The sequence below is a fragment of the Vombatus ursinus genome, unplaced genomic scaffold (assembly GCF_900497805.2).
Source record: "Vombatus ursinus unplaced genomic scaffold, bare-nosed wombat genome assembly UNPS02010219.1, whole genome shotgun sequence".
In the NCBI taxonomy this organism is placed as follows: Eukaryota; Metazoa; Chordata; class Mammalia; order Diprotodontia; family Vombatidae; genus Vombatus; species Vombatus ursinus.
The window spans coordinates 94,424-106,463 of record NW_020949997.1 but is presented as its reverse complement, the minus strand read 5'-3'; the positions used below and the strand labels follow the sequence as shown (position 1 = coordinate 106,463).

Here is a 12,040-nt window from a genome sequence, read left to right as displayed (position 1 = left end):
TGACACATAATAAACATTTAATAAATGCTTTATCATTCTTTAATTCATAAGGAATTTCTGGTTAGGAAACATTCTTTACCAATGCAGACTAGCAACTGTTTTGTAATTTATCGTTTCAAGAGATGCCCGTGGCAAAGCTAGTATTTGAACCTAGGTCTTCCTTTCTTCAAGGCCAGCTCTCTCTCATACTGTCTCTTTGTTGGCTATAAAAAAGTTTTCGATTTGATAAAGCAAAACAATGCCTTAAAAGGTTTTCTTACAACAAAGAATCTTCCAAGTATACATCAAAATTACTCAGGATTCCTTGAAAGATATAGCAGAGATAATCTTGTTCAATGACCCTCGGATCATTGATATCATGTGAAGCATAAAATAAGACCAACGCTCACCAAATATGATCACCACTCTCAATGAGGAGATCCAGTACAGAGTCCAAGTTAAAAAGGGATTCCCTATAGATGCTGAGGTCCTCTAGTTGTGGCTGTTTGCAACTGGCATTGTGCATGTTGCATCAAGCCCTGCAACACTACAAAGCCTCCTGGATGAAACGTATAACCATTTCAAAGAATTAGGCCTAACCATCCACATAGGAAAAATAAGTGGATGGAGAATGATATTGTCCAGACTATGACTTGCAGTTAGATAAACAACCTGTACAGCTTGTCCATGACAGCTATACCCCAGGCATTGTAATGCAAATGAATACCTTGGGCTTAGAATTAAACAGAAGGAAGGGAGTGTGTTGGATTGCTTGTATGTATAACTCCTTTCATAATCCTAAACTTGTTTTTGAAAAGAAGGCTTATCATTTTTTTAACACCAATATTCTATAAGTTGATGGAATATAGGTGTGGAATAAGATACACAATTTCAGACATAACCAGTGTGTTCATCTGTTTTGCTTAACTGTGCTTATTTATAAGACAGCGTTCTATTTTTGGGGGGAGGAGGCACTCACTGGGAAGTGGCAGTGCTGTAAAAAAAAAAAAAAAAAAGTACAAGAACTTCAAAAAATTCTCCCAGTGTTGTTATACAACTTAAAGCCAGGGAGCACTGCAGCCTTTAAAGAACTAAAATTCGTACTACTCAAAAAACAATGGAGAGGGACCTGGTTGGAGTGAGTAGAGGCTAATAAAGAAATATATGACCTTAAAAGACAGATTAGTCAAATGGTAAGAGTGAAGATTAACTGTCTGGATGGCCTGTCTGCTAGTATTCTTCAAATGTCAGAAGACAAAAAGAAAAGCGTGCCCCTTGCCTCTCACATGCTAGATGGACCTTCTTTGACAAACTGACTGGAAGACATGGTTAAGCTGCACAGGATGGGCTTGATTTGCATTGGAGGGAACATCCACATCTGTGAAACTAAACATACATTTGAGTAAATCAGGAGGACATCATGGATATAGTATACCTGGACTTCAGGAAAGCACTTAACAAAGTCTCTCACCCTATATGCAAGGGAGAGAGAGGAAGGAGGGGAGGACAGGAAAGAGGGGGAACAAAAAGACAAGGAGGAGGGAAAGGAAAAAGAGAGGGGGAAATAGAAGGGAAGGGAAAGCAAGAGATGCAGGCTGAAGAAAGTATAGTTGGACAAATTCAGATTTGACTGAATGACCAAATCCAAAGAGTAGTCATTATTGGATTCATGTAAAACTTGCAAAGAGTTGTCCAGGGTAATGTGTAATGTAATTAGGGATCTGCCCAGACCCTGCCACAGGGCATTTACCAATGTCTTCAATAAAGCCTTAGAAGGCATTCTTATGGAATTTGGTTTGGCACAAAGCTGAAAGAGATAAGTAAAAATGGTGAGAGACTCAAAGAAGATCTTACTAAGCTAAAATGAAGGACCAAACTATTAAGATGAAATATACAGTTCTATACTCAGGTTAAAAAAAAATCAACTGTAAAAGTACAGACTGGGGGAGATGTGACTAGATAAAGGATTTAGGGAGTTTTATGGATTGTAAGCTCAATGAGTAAACGATGTGAAATGACAGATGGAATAATTAGCCTGGAGAAGAGAAAACTTTGGTGAGGACCCGAGAACTGTCTTCAAGTACCTGAAGGGCTGTTAGACTAAACTGGTATATGGGATAGTGAATCTGGTAGAGAAAAAGGATCAGACTTGTTGTACTAGGCTTTGTACAAAGGCAAAAGGCTTAAGGACAATGAGTAGAAGTTGCAGAGAGGCAGACTTAGGACTGATAGAAGGAAAAGCTTTCTTCCAACTTTGGTTCATGCTAAGAACGGGCCGTCTTGGGAGGTAGTGTGATCTACTAACTACAAGTCTCTCTGTAAAGAAAAGCTGAAAAAACACTTGCTGGAGATCTTATAGAGAAGATCCTTGTGGTTAAAGGGCCTCTGTGTTTCATTTCAAGTCTGAGATTATCTGGTTCTGAAAACAGGTCAGGTTTTATTTGTGATTTTATTCCTTATTTTGTTTTTATTTGTTGAGATCATTAATTTTTTTTAAGGTACTAGAAGTAAATAACCTACAGGAAATCTGGCACCTTAAAACAAAAAAAAGAACATTTCTTCAGAAGCACATACTATGTAATGGTAATCCAAATGATAAAGGGTTCAAAAAGACATAATATATGAATAATTGGAATATAAAGAAGCAGATATTATAGAGAAAATAAAGCTTTTCTCAAACAGACAGATTATCTAAAATAAAGAAGCCTACATTGTGTTGCAAGTGAGTTACCAACTATAGAAGGAATGTGCTGGCTTCCAAAGATATTAAGAGATTTTAGAATATATGTATATTAAAATTGTATGTGGCAGCCATCTACCACTATCTGGCTTAAACCTACCTTTCCAACTTAACTTCATATTATTCTCCTGCATGCATCTGACATCCCAAGTAAAACGTGAACTCCTTGCTCAGCCCCACTTTCTAGAATACTTTATGTCCTTCAAGGCTTTTTTCAGCTATCACCTCCTCCAGGAAGCATTCACTGATTTTTCTTCCCTCCCCCTTCCATTGTTAGTGTAATGTCCCTCTCAATGTCTGCCCTTTGCACACCCTGATACTTGCTGGATTAGGTGAGAAACAGGTCTGGATAAATATGAGAAACTATGATGGCTCAGCACTAAGAGTCTGAGTTGGAGAGGAATGTCATAGCACCAGCTTCTCCAGGAGGGGTTGGAAATCATAACCAGGAATGAGATAGCCAGGACTAAGAAAATCTTCCATCTTTTCTCAAATTCATTCCTTTGCCATGAATCCCAGGGGCAGTTCTTCCAGTCTCACTCTCTGCTTTTCACTACTGTTCCAAGTAGCATTCAAAGCTCTCCTTAACCTGGTCCCCTCTTACCTTTACAGTCTTCTTATGCTTTACTCATCACCCCACGGACTCTTCCACCCAGTGACCCTGCCCTCTGTGCTCCATACCGCCTCTTCACTGGCTGCACCACCCACCACCCACCACTCCCCTACTTCCCATGCCTGGAATGCTCTTCCTCCTCATTCCTCTTTTCTGCCTCCTGGTTTCCTTCCCAGGTAAAATTTCACCTTCTACAAGAAAGCTTTCCAAATTCCCTTGAATGCTAGTGACTCCCCTCTGTTGCTTATCTTTAATTTACCTTGAATTTATTTATGCAGTCTGTATACAATTGTTTGCATATTGCCTCCCTTTAGATTGTAAGCATCTTGAGATCAGGGACTTCACTTCTGTCTTGTATCATCAGAGATTAACACAAAACTTGCTCTAAGTAGGTGCTTAATAAATGACTGTGGATTAACGAAATGGTTTCCAAGGTTGGAAGTGGTGGGGGACAGTGTGGGGAGCTGTCATCAAATCAGAAGATGGGAAGAGAAGTCACATTCCAGCCTTCCCTCAAAAGCCAATCACGGGGCTTGTCTCCAAGGCAACCATACTTTCACTCACTGTCATCTAAACCTCCACCACTCTGCTCACTCCCCTAGATTTCTCCCTCCTGCTCCAGAGTGGGCCCCTCAGGGAAATTTTAACTTTGCTCAGGGTACCCTCATCAGCAACAGGGCATATAACTTGGGAAAATGCCATCTTTCTCCATCCTCCCCCCTCCCAGTATACCCATATCCTGTCCTCCAAATCACTTCACAGCTACAATAGGTATTCCTTTAGTTGGTAATAGCCCCTCCCCACATTCTTTTCAATTTCAGTGAGTCAAAGCAAGGTGTAAGAGATGAGCAGACATTCTTCACAATCCAGCCACACTGTTCCTTACATAAGATGCGCTGCCTCCCACCTGCAGGCATTTGTATTGGTCATCCTCCATACCTGGAATGTTCTTCCTCCACACTTTCACCTCGTGGAATCCCTGGTTTCCTTTTAGTTTCCTTTCACCTACTGTGGAAGACATTTCCTATTCCCATAAGTTATGATGGCCTTCTCCTCTAACGCTACTTTGATTTATGTACGTCTTAGGTAAACATACATACACATAGATATACACACATTTTTTTTTCCATTAGGATGTGAGCTCCTTAAGAGAAAAGACTTTTACTTTTGTCTTTGTATCCAGAGGGCTTAGCACAGTGCCAGACTCACAGCAGGTGCTAAATAAATGCTTGTTGATTGATACCTAGAACCAAGACCAGTGGAATTAAGTGAATGTGTGCCATCACACCTTTTAACTATGGTTTCATTAGCACCCCAGAATCCCTTTACCCCTCCGAAATTCTACCACACTTGCCTTACTGATCTCCAATTCTGGATATCCCCTCTCTTCCAATACCTAACTGGCTGTTGAAGGCTCTACAGTCACAAAACCATTCTCCACTAAGGCCATTACAAATTCGTGTTCTATGATCTCAGCTAAACTTTTGTTCAACAACCTTTTTATACCTCCTTTATTAACTCATCAGATTCCCCAGAGACTATTCCAAGCCCACATCTCAAAGCCTATCTTATTCAAATGACAACTCCCACTTCACTGAAAAACCAAGGGTAGCCAACAAAATAAGCTAAAATCTTCTTTCTATACCTCAAAACTTCTCTTACCCATCCTCTCCTGCCTCAACAGAAGACGTGTTCCTTCATAATAAAGCTAATCTTTAGGTAAGTGAACAAGCATTTATTAAGTGCCTACGGATGCTAGGCACTACGATAAGCCCTGAGGAAACAGATTACTGTCATCTTTCCAGGACTCTTAAGAGTATACATCTATCAATCACTCACTCCAATTACTCTCTTTACCCTGCCTTTAAAAATGTTCAAGTCTCCCATCTTCGAAAAAAGAAAAACAAAAACAAACCAAGACAACAACAAACCAATTTTCCTTTACCCTGTTAATTCCTTGAGTACTAACTCTCATTCATTGGGAAACCTCTTTTCTTTTCTTTTTAAAAAGTTTCACTGGTGCTTGTTTACACCAGATAATTCCCAATATTGTCCCTCCCCCGGTAGAAATCACTCCATTGTCATAAAGACAGTTAAGCAAAACCAACTGATAGTGTCTAAGCAACATTTGACACCATCAGTCCTCCACCTCTTTAGTGAGAAGGGACAAATAGGCTTCATTCCTCTGGAACCAACACTGCTCATTTGAGTTGAGCTGCCTTTCAGTGTTGTTTTCATTTACACTGCTATAGTCACTGCATATAATTCTCCTTGTTTAGATTACTGTACTCTGCATTAGTTCCTATGTCTTCCCATGCTTTTTTGAATTCTTCATATTTGTAGCTTTTTACAGTTCAGTAATTTTCTATTCACGCACCAGTTTCTTCAGCCATTCACTATCAATGGCCACCTGCTTTTTCCCCAATATTTTGCTACCATAACAAGTATTGCTGCAAATATTTTGATATATAGGGAAGCTTTTTTTTCCCTCTTGTCTTTGACCTCCTTGAGAGCCCAATAGAGGCATCAATAGATCAAAGTATCTGAAGAATTTAGTAACTTCTTTCTTATAATTCCAAATAATTTTCTGAAATGGCCTTGGGATCAATTCCCAACTCCAATAGTGCTTCAGTATACTATCTTCCCCAAACAGTCCCAATACTATTTCTTTTTTTTAATCATCTCTGTCACTTTGATGGGTATGAAATGAAAGCTCAGTTAATTTAATGCATTTTTCTTTCATTATTTTGGACCATTTTTTCACATGACTGTTGCTGGTTTACAATTCTTCTTTTGAAAACTGTTTATGTCCTTTGATGACTTATCAGGGAATGGTTCTCAGTCTTAGACTACAAAAGATACATGTGTGAATTCTTTATAATCCTTGGACTATCAGACTTTTATTCAAGCACTGCCAAACTGAAAAGAATAACTTTTATTCTATCACTATCTGCTTCTCCATATCATCCTACCATTTCATTCCTTTACCCCTTGTCATCTGGCTTCTCTCTCTACCACTACTACAATACTGGTTTTTTTTTAAAGGTCATTAATAATTCTTAACTGCTAAATTCTCAGTTCCACCATCTCATTCACTCACATGACATCCAACACTGAGTCATTTCGAATGACTTTGTGAGAGATATCAGCCAGCAGGAATAGTCCTCCATCTGTCCGTCTGATGCTAGCTGCATAGCCTGGCCAGATTTGCAACCTTAAATGAGAAAAAACAAACAAACCCAAAACAAGTGCTCTTTAATCCAGGGATCCTGGAGAAAGATTTTATTCTCACATTTAAAACAATGATACTAGACAGAGATTACTGTTCCCTTGTAACAATACCATGGAATTTGGTAATTGACAGAGTCAAATCTAATATCAGTTTGATTTTACTTTAAAAATTTGAAAGGAAAGCATTTGATTAGATTTTATAAATTTTTATCATATCATTCCATTATTCATTCTGTTTTTTATATCAACAAACTATAATATTCTAAAGTCTAAAAAGGAAAAATCTGTGAAGAACACTCAAAAAATGAGAAATATGTTGCCAACCTGTGATGTTGTAGTATCATAGCACTCGAAGGATCATAGAAATTCCTTCCCACAAGTTTCATATCTAAAAGTTTCATTACCCTGCCAAAAGAAAACTCCAGGATAAGTGTTCTGTCAGAGAACAATTAATTTCCAAGTCTAGCAGGTCTTCCTTTGTCCCATAAGTAATAACTTTTATACAGTTGAAATAAGACTTCCAAAAGATAAATGAAAGTTACTGATATACTCATCTTGAGGCAGAAGTGTATACACACACACACACACACACACACACACACACAAATACACATACATGTGTATATGTCTGTGTATATGTATAAAATCTTATTTTTATTGAGAACCTTCCCCACTCCCTTATCTAGAAAGCCATCTCTTATAATGTAGATTTTTAAAAAAGGAAAAAAACAGTTCAACAAAACTAATTAACTTTACATATATATATGTTTGATGTAACTTATTACCCACATTATATATATTTGGTGTAACTTCATGGCTAATAATTTGCCATAATAAAATGAGATATACATTTTGTTGCAACCTCATTGCTAGTACTTTGCCATATAAAATTCAATCTACTTCCCTACTTTGTGGATTATAACTGTCTATCATTACTAGAAAAGAATGGAAGAGCATTCACTTTTGAGGTGATTAATCCATCAGTACTTTTTCCCTGGCAAAGGAAAAAAATTTCCTCTACTAAAAAAAAAGTTATCCCCAGTTGCCAAAAAGAAAATGGAAATGGTATTCTAGCAAACTGAAAAAAGGTAGTATATTAGTAGGATGGCCTTATGAAAGTTACATACATTCTTTTTTTTTTTTTTTGGCTAGGCAATTGGGGTTAAGTGACTTGCTCAGGGTAACACAGCTAGTAAGCATCGAGTGTTTGGTCTGAGGCAAGACTTGAACTCAGCTCCTCCTGACACCACGGCCAGTGCTCTATCCACCTCGCCACCTAGCTGCCCCCCTTAAATACATTCTTAAAATGAAGAGAAAGCAAATAAGAGCAGTCATTAAAAATCTCCAAAAAATATAGTGTAAGGCATAGATGATAGGCTGAATTTTCCCCCCAACCCTTTTAAAAATCTTTACAAGGGATATATTGATAGAAAAGGGAAGAGAATGGATACATTCATAAAGGATATCAATAAAAATAAATTTTTTTAAAATCTGCAGGAAACATTAATACAATTAAGGAGAAACACTTTGATGGATATTTCTATATACCATTTCCAAGGGGAGGTATGTATATGTGTATATGTGCTTTATGCATATTAATTTCAAGAGTCCCTACTGGAACCCAAAAGACCCATGTTTCCTTAACTAATACAAAACTTGTTTTCATAGACCCAACTCTCTTTATTGGGCTTCTTGAGAATACAATCCTTCACTGAGAGAATCAGAGTTGTCCTTTCTAACTGTTCAAAACTTTAAATTAAGCCCAGGCTGCAGGTAATGCTAACCATTCTCCTCAAGAATATTAGTATTAACTTGAAAAGAGAGATTGAAGACAAATAAATTAAAAGAACAAAAGTGTCCAGGTAGCCTAATACTTCTAGGAGAATAAGTACTACTTTATTCCCAACTGGTTCTCACCGCCGAAAAACAACATTGTAGAAAGGAATACACAAGTCAGAGCTGGGTTCCAAGATCTTGGTCATTTGAATTTTGATGGTGATCTCAGTACCATCAGTCTTCCTCTGACTCTTCAACTCAACAGCCTAACAAGAAACAAAATTCAAATGAAAATTATAACGGCAAGCTCCCAAGCCTTAATATATTCCAATTGTGTCTTACACATGAATTATGGCAAATACTACTAGGCAAAATCATAATTGGATTTGAAAAATTCTTAAGCTCCAGGAGAACTCATTTAAACATTACCCATACTCCCAAAGCAGGAGTATGTTAGGGTTAGGGATTCAAAATAAATCTCAATTCCTAGATGCAAAAATTTTCAACCATTTTTCTAGAACAAGAAGGTGTATCTGGATTTACTATTCATGCCAGTATTTGCATATGCAAGAACCTCTGGTCTATTAGACAAAAGCCTTCTCGAAAATTATTTAGAATTTACAAATAAAATATTCAAAGACTACAGGTTTTCCCACCATTCAAACCACATGATCATGCCTAGGTTGCCATTTAAAGAACAACGCCTCTGCGTCTCACTTGCTGAAGTCTAATGGGCAGATAGAGGATGGCTCCATCAAAAGCAGTGACATCTCCAGTGACAGATCGATGGTCCTTCAACATGCCAAACCTCATACTCTTGCATTCCACATTGGGGCTAGGAATCAAGCAAAAGGTTCAAATTCAATACAAGTGAACAAAGCAGCATTCTTACATTATCACTAGTAAGAAGCAGTTATGTTCATAACTGCTGCCCCATCTAGTGGCTACACAAAACTCTAAACCATCTTCACAAAGCTGTAATAAACTTTAGTGTGAGATTCGTAATTAAACAAGAAAATTAGAAACCAAGCAAATGATATTCATTTAGCTATGTGTGATGCCCAACACTGGGTTAGATACAAAGATAATTAAAACAATCAATTCCATACACATTTACTTAACTGCCTCTTATGTGTAAGATACTGTATCAAGTATCTTGAAGGATAAAAAACTGAAAGAAAAAACCAACAGTTCCTTCTCTCAAGGAGCTGGGAAAGTACAACATATACTTAGAAAAGCAAATACTATATATATATATATATATACACACACACACACATATATATATACATATACATATATATATATATACACACACATATACAACAAAGTAATATGGGAGGATAGTCAGTCACTCAATAGGCATTTATTAAGTACCTACTATGTGCCCAAGCACTGTGCCAAGCCCTTGGGAATCCAAGAAAGGCAGACAGTCCTTGCTCTCGAACTTACAATCTAACAGGGAGACAATTTGCTGACAACTACGTACAAACAAGCCATATGCAGGTTAACTAGGAAATCAACAAAGGGAAAGCACTAGAGTTAAGAGGCACTGGGGAAAAGCTTCTTATAGAAGGTGGGATTTTAGCTAGGACTTGAAGAAAGCTAAGGAAGCCAAAGAGGTAGAAATGAGGACAGAATTCCAGGCATGGTGGCACAGCGAGAGAAAATGCCCAGAGCTGAGAGATGGAGATGTCTTATTTGGACAACAGCAAGAGGCTGGTGTTGCTGGATGGAAGACTATGTGATGGTTGTGTTTAGGGGTGGGGAAGGTATAAAAAGACTGGAAAGGTAAGCAGGGGCCAGATCACTGAATGTCAAACAGATGAGTCTGTATTTGATCCTGGAGGTGATAGGGAGCCACTGATTAGAGTTTATTGAATAGAGGAATGACATGGATTGGAAAATTTTAGGATTTTAGGAAAATCACTTTAACAGCTGAACAGAAGATGGACTCAAGTGAGGAAAGATTTGTGACAGGGGGACCAACCAGCAGGCTATTGCAATAGTCTAGGTGTGAAGAAAGGAGGACCAATACCAGGGTGGTGGCAATATCAGAGCAGAGAGGGGGCATATTTGAGAGATATTGCAAAGGTAAAATCGACAGGCCTTGTCAACAGACTGGATATGGGGGGGGGTGAGGGAGGAGAAGGTGGTATGAAAGACAGTGAGGAGTCAACATGACACCTATGATGCATGTCTGGGGGAATGGAAGGACAGTCATCCAATGAGTTGAGCCTGGAGTTGAACAAGAAGAGACTGAACTGGATTGCCTTTGGGACACTGCAAGGATGGCACTACAACTACGGGGTTAGGAAATGCATCCCATAGGGTGACACCAGAGGTTAACCTTAAAGGAAGGTAGGGATTCTAAGAAATATTAGGAAGAAGAGAATGTATTTGAGGAATGGGGAACAGCAAGGACACTGAAGATAGACTATCAAGTGCAGAGAACCACAAGTCGGCCAGTCTGGATCGAAAGGGAACACGAGAAGATGAGTAATATGAAACTTACCTAGAAAAGTATGCTAGAGCCAAAGTATGAAAAGCCACTTGGGACCCAGTGAAGATTCTTGATCAAGAGTGACAAGGCCAGATCGATGCTTTAAGCGGATTACTCTGGCAGCCGTGTGGAGGGGCAGACTGGAAGCAGAAAGGCCAATGTTCCCATTGACTGTGGTCAGAGAAGGACAAGACAAGGTTGCAAGAGAAGAATCAAAGAGATGAGTCACAGAGCAGGACAAAGAGAAGTACTTCTGACTAGATCACAATTCCAGCCCCATCCTCAGAACCATCCTTGCCCTAACGTACCTTCCAATTTAGAACTGGGCTTTGGGGGAACAAAAACGGGATGAAATATAGGCAAAGATACATAGGCCATATTTATTCTTTATGTGAAACACAATAAAACATACTATAATGCAAAACAGAATATGGTACAGAGTGCTATGTAAGGCCAAGAGAAGGGAGATTTATTTCTGATGAGAGAGATCAGTGACGATTTTAGGAAAGAGGCAGCATTTGAACTGGGTTTTAAGACATATGAGCAGAATTTCAAAAACAGTTGGGAGAAGTGAGGGGAAATGTTCCAGGCATAGGGAATGGTGTGAACAAAGGCACAAGGGTGAATATGACAAGTAGTTCAGTGTATTGAAGCACAGAGTTCATGGAAGGGAGGAGAGAAAGATGAACCTAGAAAGTAAGGAAGCCCCAGGACTTGAAGATCCTTGAATGTCAGGCTACAGAGCTTGAACTCTGTCCTTTAAGCAGTAGGAGCCACTGAAGGTTTTTGTGTAGGAATAACATAACTATATCTGTGTCAAAGAAGGAATGACCTGGCAGTTGTACGAAGGATGAATTACAGGCTATTGCAATAATCCAGGCAGACAGCATGGGGCTTTTAACTCTAGGACCAAAAGTATCGCATTGAGTAACTTTGATTATACCCTGGATACTACAAGAAAGGCAGCATTACACAAGGAAAGAACCTATCTCACCTCTGATACTTTCTACCTGCCCAGCCTTGGACAAGTCACAACCTCCCAGAGCCTCATTTTCCCCACCTGCAAAAAGAGGGGGCTAGACTTAGATGGCTTCTGAGGCCCTAGACTGAGGAACACAGAAGGCAAGCGCTCTGTGAGCCTGCCAGTATCCCGAGCTAAAGAGTGAAGCATGTTGAAGGACATGAAGGTAAGATCCTA

At 38.9% G+C, this 12,040-nt stretch overlaps 1 protein-coding gene across 1 annotated transcript in view; it reads right to left on the bottom strand.

The window, feature by feature from the left end:
• Positions 1–12,040, bottom strand: part of PIWIL2 (piwi like RNA-mediated gene silencing 2) — a 69,852-nt gene that overhangs the window by 38,465 nt on the left and 19,347 nt on the right. The window contains 4 exon segments of the mRNA XM_027853955.1: positions 6,433–6,546; positions 6,888–6,968; positions 8,481–8,605; positions 9,057–9,174. Coding sequence (XP_027709756.1) covers positions 6,433–6,546; positions 6,888–6,968; positions 8,481–8,605; positions 9,057–9,174 — 438 coding nt within the window.